Consider the following 25,877-nt stretch of genomic DNA (forward strand, 5'->3'; position numbering starts at 1 on the left):
TGTACAGTATTGGCTAACATTAATTTTTGGACCCATCAGACACACAGAGTTTACTGCCATAAATGGAACTCTTGTAAAAGGGAACTTTTCTTTAAACTAGGAAAGAGAATCCTGCAGCCCTCCAAATAAAGTTGGATTCCTACTCCTTTCAGCCTCAGTCAACATAGCCAAAGGTCAGCCTAATGGGAGTTGTACTCCAACAACACTGAGAGAGCCGCAGGTTCCCTAACCCTACAGTTAGAGGTGTTCTTGGTTTTAATGCAAGCCCTTTTTGAAAAATAGAGGGCAGGCTTCCCACTAAAACTCAAGCTTAGAGCTAGAAAGTTCTGGCTGACACTCTTCTCAGGTGCAGAACCCACACATGGGACTGTACAGAGACCATGAAAAGAAGCACTGGGCCTTTTTAAGTAACAGTGCTGCAATTATGGAATTGCTCTTCATGTACAGACAAGCCAGTCCATGTTCCTGCTTATCCTTTTTTTTTTTTTTTTTTTTTTTTTTTGTATTGGTCTTTTAAATCCCAAGTTTTATTCTCCAGGTCAGCCTTTCTCAATCTTGAGTTCCCAGATGTTGTTGGACTACAACTCTCATCATCCATGACCACTGGTCTTGCTAGGGATGATGGGAATTATAGTACAAGAACATCTAGGAACCCAAGGTTGAGAAAGCCTGCTCTAGGTTTTAAGTGCTACTGCTTTGATTCCATGCACCGGGCATTTTTTGCTGCTCATGTTTTTAAATATGTTTTATTTTAGTTAGTTCACATATTCATAGGTTTTAGAAATATTATATGCTGCCTGGAGTGCCTAAATGAAATAAAGTTTGCAAACATTAAATAAATAAACCACTAGTCAAAAACTGAGAAAGCAAATGGTATTTCCCAGGAATTTTTAAAGGGCACATATTTGGCTAAGGGCCCTAACATTGATATGTTGTCAAGGGCAACCTAAGAGTAAGTTTTCAACTTCAACAAAGAATAATTATTGTACCATCTCATCAGCTGGTTTTGGAAGAAGCCTACTGTACAAACAACTGGAACATTGCCTAGACAAGTTCTGTAGTTGTATGAAAAAAGAAGGCATTAGGGAAAGCATTGATCACAGCTTCACAGTCAAGGGCACAACAGAAGTCAGTTATGCTTATACCTATAGAAGTGCACCATCCAACTGAATGTCCATGTTCAGACATTACTCTAAACTACACTGTATCATGACAGGAACAAAGATATTCCCTCCCCAGCAAGGCCATGAGGAGGTTGGAAGCGTCTACTTTCAGACTTCCATAGGAACCACAACCCACAGGAAAATATTGGCCTGCTAGGAGGTCCAGTCTGGCCCACGAGGACATTTTCCCCAAACCACACACTGATGTCACTGGTGATGTCAGCTATGGAGCAGGACCTTCTCCTTTAAGCAAGTGGCAGATGTGCAAGCAGAGGAAAGGTTAAAGGAGCCTGTACAATACAGGCTTCTTTGCCTCTCTGCACCTCTGCCTGCTTCAAGGAGAAGCACTTTAAGGCAGCCCCACTCTCCCATCTGAGCCTGGGAACTGCCTTAAAGCAAGCACTGTTCCAAGCAGTCTCTCCACCCCACCCTATCTGAGACTGCCTCAAATAACACTGCAAAGTATTTTTGTGTGATTGCCATACCCCACTTTTTGCTTCTATTTCCTCTTCCTTTTTTAAATCCCGTTTTTCAGAGCAGTCTATGTTTAAATACAGTTATCCAGCTGACTTTTGGTCATGGGATAAACCTATTGCTCCCTTCCCCCTGCACCACCTCCTACACTGTACTGGAGGGTTGGGACACACACCCACCCACCCTGCCAAATAATTGAGAAAAGCTGCTGGGGATTGAAGGCAGGGAGAAAAGGACTTATACCCAGTGCTTTTTTTCTTTAAAAAATGTTTAGGGGTACTCTCATTTTGACTCAAGTAAATCACCATTTTATAGTTCAAATCGGGTAAAATCAATACAGTAAATGGACAAAAGTACAAAGATTCACAAAATGTTTAGGGGTATGCATACCCCTGCATCTCCCCCCAGAAAAAAAGCATTGCTTATACCTTATGTTTCTCTCTTCCCCACCCCACCCCCAATCAACAGGATTCCTTCACTGGATCAAAAGTTTTCTGTGGACAGAAGGAACCTGTCTGTCCACAGAAGGCAAAGTCTAGATCCAAGCAGTGGTGTGTATTCTTGATGTATATGGATTACTTCAGTATTCATTACTCTCTTTTGTTTGGCTCTCCTGTTTGTATCTACTGAAACTCAGTAGTTTCTGTTTTCCAGTTTCCAGTTTTTCTTCAAGAAGTATTTTTTTAACTCAGCTAACCCTTTATTACCAGTTACTTCCATGACCTTTTTTTAAGAAGGCTTTTTATTCCTTCTCATGTTTTTGTACCTCACTGGTACACATCTGCATGCTTTGCAGTTTCCACCCCAACACTCCACTAAAGTATTGTGCTCTGCTACTTCATTTCCCTGCTGCTTACTGACTACCTATACTCTCCACATGTCTACCATACTTTGTGCAATGTAGAGTTGAAGAAATTAACTTCTAACCATGCAGGCTGTAGTCCTAACCACAGTTACACTGAAATATGTTCCATTAGAACAGAAGTGAGGAACTGGATTCCCCCACAAGCCAACTTTGAGCAGTGGTCAGTACTAGCCACCTATCAATCACCTGTTATCATGACATCAGGTGACAGACAGCTGTCGAAGTTTAAAGGGTGTCACTGTAACTGCTGATCAGTGGTTACAGCTACATCCTTTGTCAGTGTGCTGGGAAAATGCCTTCAAAGGGGCTTGCTGGAAATACTGATCGCCAGGCATGCCCCTCACCAACTTGCTCTGCACACTCAACTGGAATGTGCCCTTGGCTTTTGCTTGTCAGAACAGAATGGTAGTAATAAAGGTGTGAGGGGTCCAGAAACCTCTGACTCTTGGATGGCTGGAGCAGGGCCTACTGTGTGAAGGTAAAAGTCACATCCATTGCTCTGCCTACTTTGGCATCTGGCCTCATCTACTTCACCTCAAGCTCCAACCACCACTGGCACGGAGGCCTCTTAAAATTGCCCACAAGGAAATGTGGTCCTCACTTTTGCTACCAGTGTCTGAAATCAGTGCAACTACATGGAGATTTCTGGGTGTCAGGTTGGCAACCACAGTTTAAAAACCTCTGCCTTTTTCCATAGTTAATACCATTTCCATTTCCACTGTATGTTTTTCTCTTTCGTGCATACTTGAACTAGTGAATTGTTGCAAGGACAAACTACAGTGTAGTTAAGATCACAGAATTGTATTGTCGCATTGGAAGGGACCCCATAGGTCATCTGGTTCAACCCCCTGGCGAATAGACATTCCATTGTGGCGACTGCAATCTAGATTCAAGGTGCCATTTGGTACCTAGCTTACATACTTGAGTTTCTAACACTGACTGCTACAGGGAAAGTGATGGTGCTAAACAGTGGCCACATAACAAACATTCTAAAATCAGATTCTTAAAAGCCTGGCATATTTGGATTCCGTGGAACTCAAACACTTGAGTTTCTCCTGAATGCTTGCAGCAGTCTAAAACAAGTTCATTAATCCATGTAGCTGCACACACAAGTGCCTGTCCATCACATATTCTAATTAGTTTTTGTTCAGCTTGACAGTTGCAGCAATCTCCTCCCTTGGAGGAACTGCTGAGGTATCACCTATCCAGTTTGGAAGAGAGCTGGAAGGGAAAGATGAATACTGTACATAGGTTACAATAAGTTGCTCAGTTATTGTAGCAAAAATATGGGACTATTCCCTTTCCCCCTAATTTCACTCCACTCTTAGCACAACTTGAAGAAGTGAAGCACACGTGCAAAAACAAGAAATAGCTCTGATATCGTGCATTTGAAGCACTTCACATACATTCTGATCACCATCCTGCATTGTTGGTTAGTATTATCTCAAGATTACAGATGTCGGTGAGAGATGTCGGAGGAGAGATCTCCACTCCACATACTTGTCTAAAGTCACTGAGGCAATGGCAAGGCAATATTAGAACTGAGGAATGCCCTGGCTCATAGCTCAGTTTAGCAGAGTTTATTACAGTCCAGCACCAATAACAGGCTGAATTTGAGGTGACTGGAGCGAGAGGGGAGAATACAAAGAAGCAGCAGAAACATATATACTTCTGATTAGAAAGAAGGGCATCCTGCAAGGTGGGTACTGCCCCTTCCCCCAGACTGCTGTGCTGTCCTCTCCCACACAGACTATGTATTTGTTTTCTGCCTTTATACTACACCAAGAGGCTTAGTCACTTGTGCTTTCTTTGCAATTGATTTTTGTTTTTGTTATACGCAGCTCTGGGGGCTACAAAATAAAAATATAGGACTGATACAGTGAGACAGGGACTTCTCAACCCACGAGTGGGGAACCTTTTTGGTTCCACAGGCCAGATCCTTATCAGGACTGCTTTCATGGGCCTCATTGGACAGGCAGGTGGGCCACCCACCTGCTAATCACATGGCACTATTATGATGTCAAATGATTGACAGGTGGGAGGTGTGCCCACTCCTCAAAATCCCTTGTGCAGGGTTTCCAAACAATGGACAGGGAGATGGCTACTGGGTGCTTGAAAACCTGAAGCTGTTTCAAAACCCTTCTACTGTTTGCAAAGGGCTTTCAGGCAGCTCCGGTGCTCCCATTTGGACTTCCCCCATGAACTCACTTGTGTAGGTGGCCATCCACAATCTATATTCCATCAAACCCTTTCACATCTGCAAACTGAGGACAGGAATACTATCTTCTTCCCACAGAAACTGGACTATTTATTGCCAGGGGCTATAGTTCCCAACAGTTGGAATGTTCATAGACATTTCTTCTCAAATTGGCTTAGCTAGTCAACACCAGAGGCTTCATAACCACAAAATATAAATAATGCATTGAGAATGGCCCATACCTCAGTAGTAGTTAACATGCTTTGCATTCAGGAGGTCCCAGGTTTAACCCCTGAAATATCCAAAAAGAGCTGGGAAAGACTACTGCCTGAAAAACTGTCAGTCAGTATCCACTATACTGAGCTAGATGAAGCATTGATTTGATTCAATAAAGGCAGCTTCCTATGTCTATGAAGTACTGTGAACAATGCAAATATGCCAAATATGCTAAATAATACTGCCCTGTTTAAGGCAGGATGGTTATTTTAGATAATGCTGGCCTAATAATGTATTTAAGTAATGTATATATAGCATGTTTGAGTTGCCATATATAACAGATATGCACTGCAATGGAGACAATTCTTACATTTCCACCGTGTTCAGAGTAGCACTAGTTGCTGAGGGCCAGTGACCTGACAAATTCAAAGAAGACAGGTTTAAACTAGATGAATTAACAAATCTGAACTGCCAGAGTATAAACTAAGCACCACTTGATTGCAAAAGATAGCAGAGTCACAAGTCTGAGCCCAGGATTAACTTTATGGATCCATTTTTAATACTTTTATTCCACCTTCCTTTTTCCAATAAATACTTAATTCAACATCAGTGTACAGTATTTGCTCGAGTCTAATGCCCCATCAAATCTAATGTGCACCTCAATTTTCAGAACCTTGAAACCAAAAAAGTATTTGTTGGTGAATTTAAATGTGCCATCAAATCTAATGTGCACCTTAATTTTCACGTGATTTGGCCAAAGAAGGTATGCATTAGATTTGAGTAACTACAGTAATTAAAAGTTACAATTCAGAAGTCAGCACAACTCATAAACCAATAAGCTTCATAAAAGAGGTTATCAAAATACTGCCCTACCATCTGCTCAAACAATTCAATGAGAATTCTATGAAACATGTTCCCCAGATGTACATTCTCCCTACAGAGAAACAACACTTATGAGTCAGATAATAGCGCTAGAAAATCCCAGATCCCTAAACATTTGATTCTGCTGCCAGATACTGAAATATCTTTCCTGTCCTAACTAATGAAGTTCTCAAAGCAACTTCCACATATAGCACTTGTTCCATATCAACTTGAAGTAAAAGATACCTTTAGAATCACAGTTCCACAAGTTTTATGCAACATTTGTCTGCTTTGTATTATGCTATTGTCGTCTATGACTACCACTTTTTAAAATATTTCTAGACCTGAAATATTTTGCAAATGCCAACAACTAAAAAAGAACTTAGGAATAGAAAGTTACAAACAAATAAATATGGTATACTTATAAACACATTACACAGTATTAGAGATACAATGGGGGATTTTCACAGGAATCAATACCAAGCTCTCGAATAACTATACAGTGGTTTTAACAGAACACGCTTCAGTCGAAAACTGCACTTTTAATACAAGAATATATTTAAAAATAAATCTATATTATAGCATGTTCACAATTGCTGAAATACATAGAGATCACTGGCTAGCAATTTAACAGAGCAAACATATCTTTAGTTTCCTTGAATACCCTATTGCAACAAATGAATTCCTCTTTCAATGGAATTCTAACTTCAAAGCTCATTATGAAATCCAGTGAATTAATGATTCCCAGTGGATATGTGGCTTGCTAGAGAAATGCTCAGAGAATTACATCTACATAATGAAGGGGTTGATATAAACTACATAATGAAACCCCTTTTTAAGGGGTTGATATAAACTGCTTAGTCTCATCAACAGACAAAAACATAGCTCAACATGCCTTAAAAATTATGCTATTTACCTCCATTCATTTTATACAGAGGTAATCACAAAGCTAAAATCATTTCCTATTAAGATTCAGCTAGGAACATTCTCTATTAAGAATGATAGTCAAGTACCAGTGCTTCACTGACTTTTAGAAAGCAGTGTCTTCTAACAGATTTTTTTCATCTGTTCATCATTGCCTTTGCTTTTTCTCTCATGCTGCTGCTTGATTCCTTGCTCAGTAGCATTCTGTGGCCCAGGGCTGCTGCATTCATGCATCCGAAGAGTCTACCCCCATGGCTACTTCAGCCTTTATGACTTTGTTCCTATGCATACATTTTTACTATATCTCAATATCTTGTCATACTGTGCATATGTTCTTCCCCAAATTTTCTACTCAGCTCTTTCAATGCAACTCTTCCCATCACTCCCAATTACTCCTAGATGCTTCGTTGTAATTTACTTCCATGTAGTAGCAGCAGACATTTCTGAAGCAATTCTAATTGCCTTCTGCCAATGCAAAATCTTTACATTCAATCCTTTCTAATATTGCTTCATATCAAATATTGTTCCATAATGCCCACTAGATCATTTACACACCTTATCACTCATTGTTTATGTGCAGTATTAGTAATGGGTGACTTGCCTGTGTGAGCAAGGCACTACATCAGAGCAATCAATATGGGGACCTCCAGATGTTGTGGAATGAAATTCTCATCAGCTCCACTCAGAATGACCCATAGGCAGAGATGATGGGAGTTGTAGTCTACAACATCTAGAAGGCATCAAGCTGACTATCCCTGCACTACATATTACACACCACATGTAAAATTTTCATTGAACTTTAAATGTCACCTTATGTCAACTAAAAGCAGTATTTTCAGTAGAGGGAGTTTCCAAATTCATCTAAAAGTCATTAAGTGATGGAAAGTCAATATGCTTTGGACTAGGACCATGGAAAACCAAGTTCAGATCTCTACTCTGCCACAAAGCTCACTAAATGACCCTGGGCCAGTCACAGACTCTAACCTAACATACCTCACACAGAGTTGTTGCAAGAATAGAATGAATGGTGGGAAGAATCATACGGATTGCCCTAAATTATTTAAAGGAAGGATAAGATAAAAATAATAATGACATGATGACCAACCAAGTATTGTACACGGATATACAATAACCAGTATGAATCAAAATCTGTACACCTGCATTTGTCATAACATTCCCCAGAATATTATTCCCCCATGATGTCAGGTGGTGGAGGGGATGTCTTTTCTTCTCACTCAATGTCCTGTCAAAATATGGTCTATTCAATCAATTATCATTTATCCATAAATGATATGCAATGAATCTCCTTTTCAAAACACTTCTCTATATATATGCAAACCCAGCATATTGTGTTAAGATCTATGTCTCTCCATAGGATAATTATGATAGACTAAACCTTTGACAGAGTACTTGCAGTTGACATTAACAGTTCAGACACATCTCCAGAGTTGGACTAATTTTACATAAATAGAAGAGGGATAGAAGAAAATAAGCAGCTTAGAAAAAGAAGGAACACACACATTTTGACTATTACCAAGAATTATTTGTGAAAAACATTCCTCAAAAATATTGGCTAATGTGAACTGTTTCTGCTTTGTGCTATTTAAATTCCTTTTAAAACCATTAGCCTTTGAAATTTAAACAGAAATAAAAGATTTGGCAGACAAATTACACTCAGGTCAGCTATGCCTTCATCCCTATAAAAGTGATTTCTCTTGGTGCAAGTTACGTAAGTAAATGCGCACCACCATTTGCCTGTATCCTACAGATGTTACTCAACAGTTGCTTTTCCTCTCCAGAACTCCAGTGGTACAGAGAATAAATTCAGCTGCTATAGAAACACTTTCATAGAAGCTTCTGGTTTACACTCACACTCATGTAAAAAGTGGCTATTGAAGACTTATGGTGAACAAGGTTCTCCAAAGTGTGGGGATAGCCAGTGTCTGTGCACTGTCTACATGCTAATTAATTAAAAGGTTCTAATAACATGGAAAGTGACACTTTGCAACTACCAAGGGAAGAGGGAGCATAAATGTAAGAGGTACTGCTGTGCATTTTATGGGAAACAGAACCTGAGTACTCCATGATAATAATAATAATAATAATAATAATAATAATAATAATAATAATAATAATTTATTATTTGTACCCCGCCCATCTGGCTGGGTTTCCCCAGCCACTCTGGGCGGCTTCCACAGAAACCAAAAATACACTAAAATATCACACATTAAAAACTTCCCTGAACAGGGCTGCCTTAAGATGTCTTCTGAATGTCAGGTACAGTGGTGCCCTGCAAGACGAATGCCTCGCAAGACGAAAAACCGGCTAGACGAAAGGGTTTTCCGTTTTTCGAGGTGCTTCGCAAGACGAATTTCCCTATGGGCTTGCTTTGCAAGACAAAAACGTCTTGCGAGTCTTGCGAGTTTTTTCCCTTTTCCCCCCTTTTTCTAAGCTGCTAAGCCGCTAATAGCCGCTTAGCCGCTAAGCCGCTAATAGGGATGCTTCGCAAGACGAAAAAACCGCTAGACGAAGAGACTCGCGGAACGGATTATTTTCGTCTTGTGAGGCACCACTGTAATTGTTTATCGCTTTGACATCTGATGGGCGGGCGTTCCACAGGGCGGGCGCCACTACCGAGAAGGCCCTCTGCCTGGTTCCCTGTAGCTTTGCTTCTCGCAATGAGGGAACCGCCAGAAGGCCCTCAGCGCTGGACCTCAGCGTCCGGGCAGAACAATGGGGGTGGAGACGCTCCTTCAGGTATACTGGGCCGAGGCCGTTTAGGGCTTTAAAGGTCAACACCAACACTTTGAATTGTGCTCGGAAACGTACTGGGAGCCAATGTAGGTCTTTCAAGACCAGTGTTATGTGGTCTTGGCAACTGCTCCCAGTCACCAGTCTAGCTGCCGCATTCTGGATTAGTTGTAGTTTCCGGGTCACCTTCAAAGGTAGCCCCACGTAAAGCGCATTGCAGTAGTCCAAGCGGGAGATAACTAGAGCATGCACCACTCTGGCGAGACAGTCCACGGGTAGGTAGGGTCTCAGCCTGCATACCAGGTGGAGTTGGTAGACAGCTGCCCTGGATACAGAATTGACCTGTGCCTCCATGGACAGCTGTGAGTCCAAAATGACTCCCAGGCTGCGCACCTGGTCCTTCAGGGGCACAGTTACCCCATTCAGGACCAGGGAGTCCTCCACACCAGCAAAGGAACAAAGTACATGGTACTTAACCCCCTTCACTTTACAATAAGCTCTGCCCCAAAATTCCATCCTTCAAGCAAACCTTAAAGATACAGTCTTAACAGAAAGATTGAGATGCTGTGTTTTTTAAGTTATGAAATTTAAACTGTATTAATCACTGCTTTAAGGCGGCAACTCTATGCATACTTACCTAGAAGACAGTCCCACTGAAATCAGCAAGACTTACTTTTAAGTAAGCATGCCTACGATTGTGCCTTTAATTGCTGTTTTTATCACATACTGTCTTATTGTGTTATAATGCAAGAACATTATTATTTTAGCTTTTTAAACCACTTTGGGAAGTGTTTGACTCAAAGGCTACATAGGATTTCACCAAATAAATAAAATGTGGTCTCACTAAAGAAAGAGCATGTGTGTAACACATTTCCTTCCTCATTCACAGCAGGTACATTTTTGGATGTCAGTCCCTAATGAGCAATATGCACCCTCAAGCAGAATGCCTTTCATTCCCACCCCCTTTTCATATTTAACAGATGAGGCAACCAATTATCTAAAGATAGAACAAGGTCAGCTCTAGCTGATGCAATGCAGAACATGCTTCATATATAAATGTAGAAAATCCAAGCTTCTGAATCCTACACAACTATAAATTTCACAACTATAAATTCAAAATCAAGCACTAGATAGCTACAAAATAACATTAACTGATTCCAAATAGCTTTACCATTAGCTCCCCAAAATTAATTACTGACCAAGCAAAGTAGTAATATTGTCCAAATGCAGAAAAGTTGCAAGAGTAAAGGGATACGTTTTGCACACAAGGATTAAACTCAGATCAGATGCTGAACGCAATCTCAGAATGGCTTTTCTACCCTATCCAAGTTAACTGCCAGACCCACTATACAGGAATGGAAAAACAGGTTCTGTTGTATAGAAACTTCTTTCCACCTACCTTCTCAATAATAATACACACAGATAAAAGAATTGTATGCACAGTACAAGGAGGCTTAAATAAATAACCTGACAAAATAACAGGCAAAATTTGTTTGAGCATCTGATTGGTGTGGCTTCCAAGACTAAGTAAATGGTACACATTCTGGCACTCCACCATGTTACAGTCTTTGATCGAACAGACCCCTAGGTGTAAGCAAAATGTACTTCCACCTGCAAAGGGGATCTCCAATTTCTACTGGGAAATAAGGATCATGAAACGTTTCTTTGGTTAAAGGAATGACTAACAACTTTGTGTATACTTTTAAAAGAACCTAATAGAGAGGCACATGGTACATAGTGAAGGCGGTGAAGGTCCTGTGTGAGTGCCTGGAGGCGGTTGGAGGATGGATGGCGGCTAATGGATTGAGGTTGAATCCTGACAAGACAGAAGTACTGTTTTTGGGGAACAGGGGGCGGGCTGGTGTGGAGGACTCCCTGGTCCTGAATGGGGTAACTGTGCCCCTGAAGGACCAGGTGCGCAGCCTGGGAGTCATTTTGGACTCACAGCTGTCCATGGAGGCGCAGGTCAATTCTGTATCCAGGGCAGCTGTCTACCAACTCCACCTGGTACGCAGGCTGAGACCCTACCTGCCCGCGGACTGTCTCGCCAGAGTGGTGCATGCTCTAGTTATCTCCCGCTTGGACTACTGCAATGCGCTCTACGTGGGGCTACCTTTGAAGGTGACTCGGAAACTACAACTAATCCAGAATGCGGCAGCTAGACTGGTGACTGGGGGCAGCCGCCGAGACCACATAACACCGGTCTTGAAAGACCTACATTGGCTCCCAGTACGTTTCCGAGCACAATTCAAAGTGCTGGTGTTGACCTTTAAAGCCCTAAACGGCCTCGGCCCAGTATACCTGAAGGAGCGTCTCCACCCCCATCGTTCTGCCCGGACGCTGAGGTCCAGCGCCGAGGGCCTTCTGGCGGTTCCCTCATTACGAGAAGCAAAGCTACAGGGAACCAGGCAGAGGGCCTTCTCGGTAGTGGCACCCGCCTTGTGGAACGCCCTCCCATCAGATGTCAAAGCGATAAATAACTACCTGACATTCAGAAGACATCTTAAGGCAGCCCTGTTCAGGGAAGTTTTTAATCTGTGATATTTTAGTGTATTTCTGGTTTTTATGGAAGCCGCCCAGAGTGGCTGGGGAAACCCAGCCAGATGGGCGGGGTACAAATAATAAATTATTATTATTATTATTATTATTATTATTATTATTATGTGCACTTTTGTTTGCTTTTTTTAATTGAGTACAGTATTACTAATATTGAATATTAATGCAATGAAAATCACAACCAAAAACAGTCTTGATGGGAACTTCTGAGAAGAAAACCATAATACTAGCAGAACAATTTTCTGCAACCTCATTCACTTGAAAATATTTGTTGAAACTTAATACAATGTAACAGCAAGAAAGTAAAAATAAATTGTAAAAGTTCAGTGAGATCTTCAGGTAACTGAAAACAGGAAGTGTTGGGCAACTTTTAAGTACAATGCTCAAAACACTTTATCCATCAGCATAGTTAGTCATGCAAGTTTACCAACAATTATCTTCACCTTCTTTTCCTACATTTGTTGATTTGTATCTATTTAAGTTCTCTTGTTGTCAGCACTTCCGGTAAATGAAGTGTTTCAAAATCACCACAACAGGACACAGATAGCCAACTCAAACCACAAAGTATGCTTGTATACAACTGTTAAAATACCATGAGCAGCTAATAATTGAGAGCAGTCTTTTGAGGTCTTCTCCATTTTGTAACCAGGGACCACGCCACTAAAAACCTTGTTACCATTCAAAGCTTAAAAGTCCAAACATTTTAACACATAAGACTTTATTATGTACACCACAAAGAGAGATAGATGCTTTATCAAAAGCACATTTTATTTCAGTACTCATGTGTGACACACTTTTATGCATGCTTAAAAACTGAGATACGCTCCCCCCTGCAAACTGAAATTCTTCCATGTTTTTCCTGCTGAAAAGGCTGAAGTTAGCAGGTGCGCTGGAATAGGTGGAACAAAGGGGTCAGTGTTCCAAAACCCTGAGAACTACTCATGGCTTGGAACATTTGTGTCAATTAAGAGTTTCTTGCATGAAAGGATTTTAATTCAGCAAGTTCAAAAGCCTATGTCATAACATAACCAGCTCGCAAAATTGAATCTAGAGAGTAATTGCTGCCTTCTTAATTCTACCAGCTCAATATAGTAAGAGAGATCTTGAAAACTTTACTAGCAAGAACCAACCTACAGTAAACACAGCATGGCTGCCAAAAAACAGTTTCCTCAGGGCACATTCTCCCCTTTCCCTTTGTGATGTAATGTCATCACATATGTATTTCCCAATTCCTTCCACCTAATAATGTGGAGCAGAGACAGCAATATGAAAAACATGACATAATCACTGAGAACTTTAGCAAAGGCTTCTCCACATTTGAACATTATTTAGCTCTTAATGCACTTTTCTCTCATTCGCATTAGAACAGAGTAGTCCACATAAATACAAAGCTGAATTTGTTTTCCTGTTCATACCAGCAGTCATTCCCTTTTATGTTTGCCCCTGCCTTCTAATTTGTTGGTTCTATTATGTTGATTACCTACAGGGCTTGTGCACAGACAACTGCATGGACCTTATTTAAAACATCCCCACCAAGGAAGTATGCAAAAGGACAGTCAAGCAACTGTAAATTCTCAGCACACACACATTTGCAGTTTCCTGGTTTTGTGCAAATTTGAGGGATCAAAATATATGCTAGCTACTGTGTACAGTACTGCACTGGAAGCAGTTATGAGAAGGGACAGGGGGGAAATGAAAGCACTGGACAAGTACTGGGCACAGAAAGGGCAGCAGCAGAAAGTGATGACTGATCCACCCACACTGAAGCAAATAATCTGTGACTCCATGTGGAGTATTCTAGAGCCCAATTTTCTCCATCTTGTTATTTTATCCCATTACCGGGTAAACTCAAATATACAGGGGAAAAACATTAAGATTGGTGTTGTTTGAGGGTAAAATAATATGGACCACACATGTTAAATGGGAACACAAACAACTGCAAATATACAACCCTGTGTGTGCAAGCCACAATTCTAATTACTTTGGAGCTGTTAGATCAAGACAGAAGTACTGTTCTTGGGGGACAGGGGGCAGGCTGGTGTGGAGGACTCCCTGGTACTGAATGGAGTAATTGTGCCCCTGAAGGACCAGGTGCGCAGCCTGGGAGTCATTTTGGACTCACAGCTGTCATGGAGGCGCAGGTTAATTCTGTGTCCAGGGCAGCTGTCTACCAGCTCCATCTGGTACACAGGCTGAGACCTTACCTGCCCGCAGACTGTCTTGCCAGAGTGGTGCGTGCTCTAGGTATCTCCCGCTTGGACTACTGCAATGCACTCTATGTGGGGCTACCTTTGAAGGTGACTCGGAAACTGCAATTAATCCAGAATGCGGGAGCTAGACTGGTGACTGGGAGTGGCCACCGAGACAATATAACACCGGTCCTGAGAGATCTGCATTTGCTCCCAGTACTTTTCCGAGCACAATTCAAAGTGTTGGTTCTGATCTTTAAAGTCCCAAACAGCCTCGGTCCTGTATACCTGAAGGAGTGTCTCCACCACCATCGTCCAGCCCGGACACCGAGGTCCAACGCCGAGGGCCTTCTGGCAATTCCCTCGCTGTGAGAAGTGAGGTTACAGGGAACCAGGCAGAGGGCCTTCTCAGTAGTGGCACCTGCCCTGTGGAACGCCCTCCCAGCAGATGTCAAGGCAATAAGCAACTATTTTACTTTTAAAAGACAACTGAAGGCAGCCCTGTTTAGGGAAGTTTTTTATGTTTGATGCTGTATTGTGTTTTTGATATTCGGCTGGAGGCTGCCCAGAGTGGCTGGGGAAGCCCAGCCAGATGGGTGGGGTATAAATAATAAATTATTATTATGATTATTATGATTATTATGATTATTATTATTATCCTTTTAAAAACCAGGATTACTAGAGTATAAAACTCCCAAGTCTCAAGTCTGTAGTAAACATCTCAGTGATTGGGATAATGTGCCAACCAATAATGTCAATCTACTAACATTGTTAGTCCTTTACTTTTATCCTATACATTCTTTATTCATTAAAGAAGTAATGAATGCAAGATAATTTCATTTTACTTCAAGTTTTAGCCTACAAGGCCACAAATGCAGTGATCTGCCAAGAACAAGAAAACCAGGGCAGCAGCAGTCCCCAATATCCTTTTAGAAACTGGTATTTCTTGCCTGTATTTTCAACTTTATTTTTAAATAAAAATTGCCTACAAAGAAAGGAAATAGCAATGGTTTTTAAACTCATCAGGATTTCAATGACAGAGAAAGAATGTGTGGAAATTGTGCCACTGAATAAAGTGAGACTTCCTTCCAGGTAGCCCTACAAAAAACGAAGTAATATATTTGAACAAAATAGGCATCACTGCACTCTTTTTGGTAAGTCGTTTATCATTTACTTTCTAAATGGTAAATAAACCAGAAATGTGCATGCACACAAAAGCTCATACCAATAACTAACTTTGTTGGTCTCTAAGGTGGTACTGGAAGGATTTTTTAAATTTTTTTGTTTTTGTTTTTTTGTTTTTGCTTCAAACTGAGTCATGAGAGCATAATCAAAAGGATTATGTGAGAGAATATTTATTTCTATAAAGGTGACCTACAGCCCCAATCCAAATATATTTTGATTTCATTACCATTTCAAGGCTTTTCTGAATCCGCTTACAACTTTCTACTTTATAGTTCCACCAGGTTCTACCAACTACAATAAAGGTATTCCTACAGTCAAAGAGCTATTTCAGGTTTTAAAACAGAACATTCCAACACACCCTGAGTTCTTGAAAGGGACAAAAAGCTGACTCACACAGTCCAATTCTATGTACAATAAGCCCACAACTTACGTGGGGATTACATTGTGGGGATCGCACCTACATCCCAAATCGTGTATAGTCAAAACACATTGGGTTCAATGGTAGGTGGGATTGCAAAAGTCTTTTTCCTGGACTCCCACCCCCTTTCCTTTCTTTAAAATTTTTATTTATTTTTTTGACAAAGCTGAATGCACATAAGCTAAATGAGCGCAAGTTGTGGGCTTACTGTATGTCTACTCTAAAGTAAGTACAATTGTCAGCATGCTATATTACATCATAACTTTTTTTGCCAAAACATAAACGAACATATGTTCATCAACCATTCCTTATCTATCTCCTGCTTTCATTTGCTCCATTGAAACACACTATGGTCACAAATCATTTCCCTTCAGATGTAGCACTCAAATGCAGATGATTTCCACAGTGTAGCTGAAGTCCTCCCCACTATACATACACATAAGCAGTTATATGGGCCATTATGGGAGAACAGTAGACCTTTGAACACTTGCCACATCCCATTCAGCATTCTCCCTCTATTTGGTGGATGGAGAAGCAAAATGGTGGGTTGGATGGAAAGATGGTAGGTATGCACTGGCCCTACTATTCTCACTGTCACGCTGCCTGTCTGAACACAGGTAGAGGAGAAAACAGATCTTATCAGTCTAACAGGATTCCTCTGCATGTGAGAGTGCATTGTATCGACAGTGAACTAGATCATGACTGAAATTTCCAAGATATACTCAGGGTTAAAATGTGAATTCTAAATTGTTAAAATACACACATACACATTAGGGGGAAATACACCTACTGTATGGGGAAATAAAAAGATACACATAGGGGATATCTTCCACATGTTTTGCCTTCATCATTAATACTTTATATGCCACATCCTGCTCACAATCCTGGCCTGACATCTTGTTAGTCATGCTGCAGTGGCACAAAGGTTAGGAGCCACTTATCCCCATTAATTTCAGAACTGACAATTTAGCCATATTTAAACACTGAAACTGTTCAGTTTGTACCAACCAGTGATAAAAGGCAAAATATAAATCTGGTTGAAAGGTTTCTCTATAAAATCAGTATGAAATGAACAGACTCAGATATCTGAACTTAGGTAAACCATCTGAACTTAAGTTAACCAAGAACTTAGTTGGCTGTCTTAAAGATGCACTGAAATAGTCTTGCAGTGCAATCCTATGCATGTCAATTTATGAAACTTAATCCAGGTAAGTGTACATAGACTGTAGCATTAGAGGCACCTACTGAGACAGTGCAAGATTGAAAAGAAATAACTGAAATAACTCTGTAGTTATGCAAGAGAAAGCTTAATATTGAAATAGCAAGTGAAATCACAATAAGGGTAAAGTATCATCCTTTATTCAGTTGGTAAAATCCAAAACAAAATGACCAAAATGTTTCCAGTGTTGCCAACCAAGTGCATTCCCTTCAGTCTAAATTTTTATTTTAAACTAATATAAAAGGCCACCTGGGGCCTTACTGAAATAAGCTACCTTTTAAAGCATGTTGCTACAGTGTTTTCAGTCTGCAGATACTTAACCGTTGCAGTGCTAATGCAGTCCTGGTGTTCTGGATTTAGCTTTCTGCACCATTTATGTTGGCCCTATCTCTACACTAAAGCTATTTTTTTTTACTGTGTCACTTCTTTCCTTTTAAAAAAATATATATGGCAGCAAGACAATAAAATAAAGTTCACTTTATTTGGCACAGAACACAGTTACCCTAGCCTAATGGACTAGATGATGCTGAAATCCAGCCAGTTTTCTTGCTGCTGACCAACAGTTTCCTTTCCTATCATTCCAATATGCAGGTCAGAGGCCCATTAATAAAAATGCAGCTTTTCCTGGGCCTTACTACACACAACCAGAACCCCAGGGAACTGTGTAAATATAGTCACAGTTAAAAGGTCAAGCAAGGACATAATAACATTCCACTAAAGCAAGATAGTAAAAACCAGTAACAACATTCATTAAAAAAGAAAACAACTAAGATATGGCTTGACTCACATCCAAACCATAAACACCAGACGTATGTGTGTGTGTGTGTGTGTGTGTGTGTGTGTGTATTCATGCGTGTGTGAGCGCGCACGCACGAGCATGTGCGTGTCTGTATACTCCCATTGTTCTAGGTGCATTTTGTGACAGGGAATTTCATTAGCATGAGCAGAATGGAAGGAAAATAGGACCTTTTTCTGCCTTCCCACTTCCAGCTGCTCACTGAAGACTGGAGAAGAGACCCTCTTAAGAATATTAGGGGGTGTGGGCAGGGAAAAGATTAGACCATGTGAAAAGTGAACATAATATTTTAGCTGCAGTTCATTCATTTTCAGCTCTGTATTCTTGCTATTAAAAAAGTGTACTTAGACATTTTGTTGTTGCGCCCATAATCTAGGTTTAAGGTGCCATTTAGCTCCTAGCTTTCATATCAGAGTTTCTGACACTGCCTAGTGCAACTTGTTAATGGTAAGGGTTTAAGGGTGAGTCATCTCAAAATCAATTAATTGGATTTGTGCACAATTTAAAACTTTAGCCTAAAAAGGACCCCAGAATTGCCCAACAATCATGGAAATGGATGGCAATACATGGCAATACAGACCCCTTAGAAAGCAAGACAGATGGCACTAACTCCAACAAGCAAACTAACACCATAAAGCATTAGCTATTGAGTCAAGGCTATATAGAGGGATCAGGTTTGTGTTAAAAAAAGAAAAAGCTTATTTATCTTTTAACAATTGGCACTAATAAGCCATACAGTCACTGTTCCAAATCAGACAGAATCTGTTCACAGCTTAGCACAACCTTAAAAGGGTTATCCTATCAAAATGTACTCTATGAGCCTCATCTTCCAATTCAGATCCTGTTTACCAAGAGCTAATAATCTGACAAAGAAACAAAGCCAATTCCTGACATTCCACAGAACCAGGCCAGAAATGAAATGTACAGATGGATAAAAAAGAAAAACACTTATCACATTGCTGGAGAAGTTCACTGCATTTTTGAGCAACATACATCTGCCAGAAGTACCACAAAGCACTGTGGATTAATAAAAATATGGCAAAAACAGTAAGGAAAGAAAGCAGATGAAATAAACGATTTGTTCTTTCAAGTTAGGATGTGAAGCATCCTAAACAACAAGCTTTCATGCATGACATTATAAAATATGCTCCAAAAAGTATTTTATCTAAATGTTCTCTTCCTAGGGAGAATCACTGGCATACTTTACAATGGGTATCTTAAGCACCACATGCAAAGGAGACTACAGGTTATTGCACCATTATCTCATAGCAATCACAAGCCAATACACCAAATGATATATCTCAGTTCCTTTACAGCAGAGCTCAAAACCCTTACCACAATAAACAAATCTCAACACCACTACACCCTAACATTTTAATAAGTGTTGAACTTAGCTTGTTCATTAAAGGTTGTTTTGTTTTTGTTTTTTAGCATAGCTATTCAGAAAGCAATGTTGTGGAAATCCAATATCCAAACTGGGAGGGGAGATTTTAAACCACAGTGCTAACCACCCGCTGCCCCCCCCCCCAATTAGGTATGAAGCTATCAACCTACTGAAATGAATGCTCAAGTCAAACTTAGCAACAGAGAAGGGTGAAAGACTAAATTAAGCATCCATCTTAATACTAGCACCCATCTAAGGGGTTACAATGCTGGTGGAGATAGGGGGAGGGGAGCCTAGTGATAGTGTTGTGAATGAATGAGAGAAGCTTTTCTTCCCGTAAGTAGAAAAGGGATTAGAGATATCTGAAAACAGCAGATTAGCTGATGTATCTCTCTGTGTAGAGAAGAGAAGGAATCTAAAGTAACTCAGTTGTTTGGAGGAGAAGGAGGGGGGCGTTTGGGGAAAACGTACACACTTTTCTAAGAGCCAGAGAATGCCATTCAATTGTAACTACGTTGGCCAGGCAGACGGGCTGGGTGTGGGTGTGGGTGTGTGTGTGTGTGTGTGTGTGTGTGTGTGTGATATGATACCCACCCGTCACCCTTACAATCACTTAACATCACAGCTCTGTTGACATAGGTGGCTATGACATTTTTTAAAATAAAGGAACACGGAGTGAACTCGCCGCCCGCGATTGTGCCAACAGAGACATTATATTCGATGCATTATATCTCATTTATGGGGCATTGGGAACTCATGCTGAGAAGAGCTCCCTATATGTGTAGGCCGAGTTGGCGTGGGGAAAGGCAGGGGAAGAGAGGGGTTGTTTATGGCTGGGCTCTCCTCTCGACGACAGACAGATAAATTATCCCCAAATGAGATACATGGCGAGGGTGGCGGGGGTGAGGAGAGAGAGAGAGAGAGAAGAGTGGGGAATACTGTATTGCAAGACCAGCAAGAGGAGATTGAGGTGAGTTTCGGGGGGAAGCTGCTCCGGGGTGGAGAAATACCTGGGGGCTCCTGTCGGCCGGGTTTTTCATGACCGCCTGGCGGAAGTTGTTATCCACGTAGGACGCCATCTCGCCCCTTCTCTGCTCCGGGCCGAACGAGGCGCCCCGGCCCCTCCGCTCGTCTCCTGCCGCTCACCAGCGGCTATTCCTGGCCCCGAGGCGAGGCGGGCTTCTCAGAGCCCCCAGCGGCGGGCGCCGAGAGGGAGGTGGGGGAGAGAGGCGGCTCCCGCTGGCCGCCCGTCACTCACTCGGGCCGCCGCTCTTTCCTCCTCGGCGGCGGCGGCGGCGACCAGCCCCTCGGCCTCAGCAGCGCCGCCGCCCGGTCGGGGCCTGTTGCCGGCAGCAGCAGCAGCAGCGACTCCCAGTTCCGCCTCTGCCGGGCTGCCCGGCCCTGTCTTCGGCGTCCTGGCCGCCGCCGCGGTCGTCGTCTTCGCCCTGCTTCTCCCGCCTCAGCCGCCGCCGCATCCCCTCAGGCGGCGGGGCGGGAAAGGGGCCGCCGCGTCCTGGCTGCGCTCGGGCTCCGTCTCCGGCCTGGGGAGGGAGGGAAGGGGCGGCGGAGCTGTGCCTGAGGGGAAGCAGGAGGAGGAGTGTTGTGGTCGGGCAGGCCGAGGCTCACGGCGGGAGCGGCCTCCAGCGCTCGCTCGCGCTTTGTGCTGCTGCAACCATGGTGAGGAGACGGAAGGAGGGAGCAGCGCCCGGCCACACCGGCAGCGGCGGCGGCGGCGGCGAAGACGAGGAGGAGGAGGAGCCGCAGCGCCTCAGGTTCCCGCCCCTCGAGCCCTGCTGGTCTCCTCAGCCGCAATGCAAAGCGCCGCCGCTCTCCTCGCAGCGGGGTTCAGGCCGCGCTGCCACAAAAGACTCCGGAATGCCTCGCTCCCTCCGAGAGCCGCGCTGCTTCTTATCCCTCTGCCTCGCCTTGTTGTGGTGTTTTGTTTTCTTCGCGCGCTGCCTGGTAGTAGCCCGCTATGGGCAGCCTTGCAGGCACGAACTTCGCGGGAGCAGGGGGGGAACGCAACCGCTCTCGCTTGGGGAAGTTTTCGGCAATAAGAAGCCGCTTTCCAGCTTCATTCCGCGGACTGGCAATGCCCCGCTTCACCCGCCACTAGCACGCGCTGGAAGAGGCGGACCCTTGCGAATGGGTTTCTGAAGAGGTTCTCTAGTTTCTGGCATCAGCGCGAGACGCGTGAGAGCCGCTTTGCAGCCTGCGATAACCCCATTCCGTTGAGATATGTTGCAAAGGTGTTGAGAGTGGTCTACTGGTCGGAGAGAAGGGGGGGGGTGTCAGTGCCAGTGTCAGAATGCCAACAATAATGAAGCAGGAGGAAACCTGCGGGATGAAGGCCACCCACATGGTTCGTGGATCGACGAATGTTTCGCCACCCTGCATCAACGTTCAGGGGCAGCATCCTCCCACCTCTTTCAGCTGCACAACAAGACTGGGAGGCAAGGCTGAGAGACAGGGATTGGCACAGGGCCGTCCTCTGACTTCTTCACCCAGTGAGCTGCTTCAGTGAGCGGTTCTGAACCTAGGACCTAATCCAGCAGTCTAAAATCCTATACTGGCTCTCTCAAGTGTTCACACAGTGGTAGAGGAAAAACACCAGCAGTTAGGCATGCAAATGGGACTTCTTGTGCCTCTTGCAAGATTTGCCACATGCCTCTCTAAATTCGCGTGAAGAATTTCTGCACCAGCATTGGATACTTTGAGGCAAGGGTCACCCCTATGGTGCCTCTGAGTGCACATGCCTTTCCTGGTTCACCTAAGGTCCCATCCCACCTGAAAGTGTTCTACTGTAGCTGGTTAAAGAGCTCATTATGTGCTCTTGGTTATGGTATGTGTGTTCTGTGACCATGGCAGTTTCTCCAGTTTGCGCAAAGAGGTTGGCGAACTGGGGGAAATCGGCTGCTGGCATGAACATTGGCTATGTCTTTAGTTGAACTGGTCGAACTAGATCTTACAGCCAGGTAATGGGGAGTTCCCATGTGAAAACAGTCTCAGGAATATATGATATGTTTACAAACAATGAGCTGGAAGGGACCTTGGAGGTTCAACTCTGTGTCTAACTCTTTGCTCAGTGCAAGGTCTGCCATGCAAGATGCAATTATAACATCCCTGACCAATGATCATCCAGTCTCTACTTAAATACCAACAGCAAGAGAGAGCCCAGCACCTCTTAACAGTGGAATAGCACACTTGCCATTAGGAAGCTTCCCCTGCTGCCCTGCAATTTCCACTGTTATGTCTCATGATGCCCAATAGTGAAAGAGAGAGCAAAGTCTGCTCCATGTTCTGCATCATAGTGCTTCATATATTTGAAGACCACTGTGTCCTTAATCTTCTCCAGGATAAACATACTCAGCTCTTATAACTCTTTGTCACAGGACTTTGTTTTTAGACCCATGCTCGTCACTTTCAGCTGTACACATAGCCTTCTTAAAATTTGACCAGAACTGAGCACATGACTTCAGATGTGGTATGACCAGCACACGATAGAGAAGAAATACTACTCCCCATGATTGGGACACTGCTTTTGATTGTGCAGTCTACTCTTTATTTCGTTTTTTAACTAGAGAGAAAGAAAGAGAGAAAAACACCTGTCACACTACTAGCTCATGTCCAGCTTGTGATCCACTAAGGCACCTAGATCCTTTTCACATGGATAGACCGACTATCTAAAATAAAATGCAGGAGATCGTTCTTCCTGTATGATGTCTTCATGCATGATTTTCCTCATGCCTCCCTAATTCTATAGTGATCCATGACATCAAGAGTCCAAATGACCACCTCCTCCTGAGCTAACCATTGTTCTTCAGACCCTGAGATGAAGCCTAAGCTTATAGCTTATTAGCATTTACCTCCTGAAACTTAGTTCTGCAAATCCCTTTATTATGCCTCAACATCTGTACAAGTTCCTAAATGTGCAAATAAGGCATATGCTCTCTTTTGTTTTGGCAAAACTATTTTGGCTGCCCTACATCAATTGCACCACCTCAATCAGCGAAGCTAGAATGCATTACTGTGCCCTTCCCTAACTTTCAAAGGAGGTTTTCTTTGTGGCATCTATGACTGGTGCTCTTTGAAAGCAATTCCAAAGCCTTGTTGGATAAACAGATTGCTTATAAACCTCTTGATTAAAAAAAAGAAGTCATCCAAATGGTGTACTGATAAAATTCTAGGTAAAACTTGGCTAAAATCCATGAAAACAAATAGTCACAAAACCATAATTAAATCAATAAAAAATTAAAACAAATAGCACATACCTTTATAGCGTGCTTTAGAGGTGTTCAGAGTGCTTCACATTCATTATCCTGTAATCCTTACAAAAGCTTTGTAAGATAGGTTTATAAAGTTTATTACCTTTATATTGCATATGCAGGAGAAGGAAGTGCTAAGCCTAAGAAAGAGTGACTTGTTTCAAGTGAGTGCATGGTAGAGGTAAAATTCCAAGTAAGTATTTCCTAGTTTGTCAATCATCTCTTAGTTGGCTATCCTATATTAACTATAATCATGCTACTCATGCAGTTTTCTGAATTGTTATTGGCATCTGTATGTCTTGAAAGACAATGGAAGAGTGTGCCATAGGGGGTAAAGTCAAATCACTGGAGAGTTACAGCGCCTGCTGTGGCTGTAGAGACCAGTATGGGAGAAACATGCTTTATTGCAGCTGGGGTAGATGAAGGCGTCTGGTTTTGCTGATACAGATGCACCATTGTTATTTAGGCTTATGACTAACAGCAGTAAAAGATAACAATATCTTGCATGTGAGGAGATACAACAAAACCAATAATAAAACAACAGGCTCTGTGCACTAGATATGGGACCCAAAATTTGCAGGGGAAATAGTATGTTGAGCCCATATTTTGAGGGAGGGAGAGAGGAGTATGTCATTCTCTTGGCATAGCTACTTTTCTCACTCCCCCCCCCCCCAAGTTCGCCCACAGCTGACAAATGTCCTTGCAGGAGAGCAAAAGCAAATTTATAATACAATTTAACACCTCATTTTGTATTATGTAATGGATTTTGCTTGTATTAAATTGCTTAAACACTTACATTTGTGCTTGCCATAGCACTGCACATTACCATAGATGCTTAAATAGTAATTACATTTGTTGCAGCAACACTTCTAAGCAAAGGTGCAAGTCTGTTAACTGCACTTGCTTCCCATAAACAATTTGTACTTTTTATGCCCTGGCCTGTTACAGAAACAGTCTGTAATGTTAAGGAAGCGCATAACAATCACTTGCTGGTAGTCTAGCACTAGTGCAAGTTAATATGTAATAATAAGTAAAATATATGTAGGAAATATGGTTTTGAAAAGATGGTCCTTAATTGGCCGGCTCAGTTTCTCCATACGAAATCTTTATCCCATTGCATACACAGAAAAATAAAGTTTAGTATGGTATCCAAGTCCAAAGTTTACAAAACCTCTGGCTTCCAAGGCCACTGCAAAAAAAAAAAAAAATTCTGTGCATGAGGGCAAGGCGGCAAGGGTTTGCTGTAAGAGATCACAGCTGCCTAACCCACCAGTGCTGCCAAGTGCAAGCTAGGAGTGAGTGGGTAGGGGAAACACAGCACAGGCGTGGAAAGCAGATGGTCTCAAGTAAATCCCAGCTCTCTTATCCGAGGCTCACCCCAGGCCTTTGCCTCAGAATCACCTTCTAATATGGCCATCCCTCTCCTCCATGCAGCCTCTCCACTATATTATATATTTAATGCCTCTTCTACTTCTTTCTTCTGTTAACGTATATCTAGTCTGAACTGAACTGAGAGTCACAGATTCCAAGCTTCAACTTTAGGGTTTTAAAAGTAAGCACCAGCACTTTGAATTAGGCTTGGAAGTGAACGAGGAATCCGCCAAGCTCTTTTAAAACTGGCAAGCTGTGATCCGAAAGAATTTTACCAGTTAAAAATACAGGGAGCAATATTCTTAACTGGAGCTTCTGAGCCATCTTCAAAGGCAGCCCCACATCAAGTACATCATAATCTAACCAAGAGGTTATTGGGGTGTAGATTACTCTGGATACAGTACAGTATATCTTCATTCTATTCATTGAGGGGTTTTTTTTTTCCTTGTTCACTGCTTCCTGTTGCTTTCCTGACTTCAACATATTTAATGCATGAGCAGCTGAAATGTTTTTCTGAGTAAGATTGTGGAGCAACAAGATGAGCAAGAGAGGCAGTAAATACTCTAGAAGGACCTTGGCCATGGAGAAGAGCAGACCTGGGGCCAGTGATCAGCCAAGACAGGCACTGGTGCGCAGTCCCAGAGGCTCAGAAGGGCCCTTCACTAGCCTGGCTTGGCAGTTCCACCACTTCCTCCTCACCAGGCCCCTAGTGACTGGGTTTCCTTTGTTTTTTCTATTTCTTCAGCAGTCTTATGAAAGATGTCCTGGGAAGAAGAAGGGAAACAAAGGCCAGAACCATCTTGGCAGGCGGGCTGGAGAGAGAATGGGAGAGATGCCTTGAGCTCCAGGGCTGTACTCCTGTGGGGAACAAGACCCTATTGAGATGACCATGCTACTTTTGTAACAGTATAAAGGCTGGGTGCAACCTCTGTTTTCATTATGTTTCCAGTTCATTGCAGTAAAACTATGCATTTGCAACACAAAGGAGCTCTAGAGTGGAAGCAGTTGTTTATTTTATTTTTATTGTTTATTGTTTATTAATC

General features: G+C 42.5%; 1 protein-coding gene and 1 long non-coding RNA gene across 5 annotated transcripts in view; one reads left to right on the forward strand and one right to left on the reverse strand.

The window, feature by feature from the left end:
• RAPGEF2 (Rap guanine nucleotide exchange factor 2) overlaps positions 1 to 21,984 on the reverse strand; it is a 157,749-nt gene extending 135,765 nt beyond the window's left edge. For 2 of the 4 annotated variants that reach the window (XM_081875204.1, XM_081875202.1), the window contains exon 1: positions 20,209 to 21,984. In XM_081875204.1, the coding sequence (XP_081731330.1) occupies positions 20,209 to 20,277 (69 nt within the window). In that variant the 5' untranslated portion in view covers positions 20,278 to 21,984. The remainder of the gene's footprint in view (positions 1 to 20,208) is intronic. The other 2 variants (XM_081875203.1, XM_081875205.1) reach the window with 1 other exon arrangement.
• Positions 19,855 to 25,820, forward strand: LOC309349483. The gene is made up of 3 exons (XR_014159949.1): positions 19,855 to 20,168; positions 23,586 to 23,656; positions 25,580 to 25,820. It is a non-coding gene; the product is annotated as an uncharacterized lncRNA (long non-coding RNA).
• Positions 25,821 to 25,877: the final 57 nt, after the last annotated feature.

The sequence above is a fragment of the Podarcis erhardii genome (genome assembly GCF_964252035.2).
Source record: "Podarcis erhardii genome assembly, chromosome: 9".
Taxonomy (NCBI): Eukaryota; Metazoa; Chordata; class Lepidosauria; order Squamata; family Lacertidae; genus Podarcis; species Podarcis erhardii.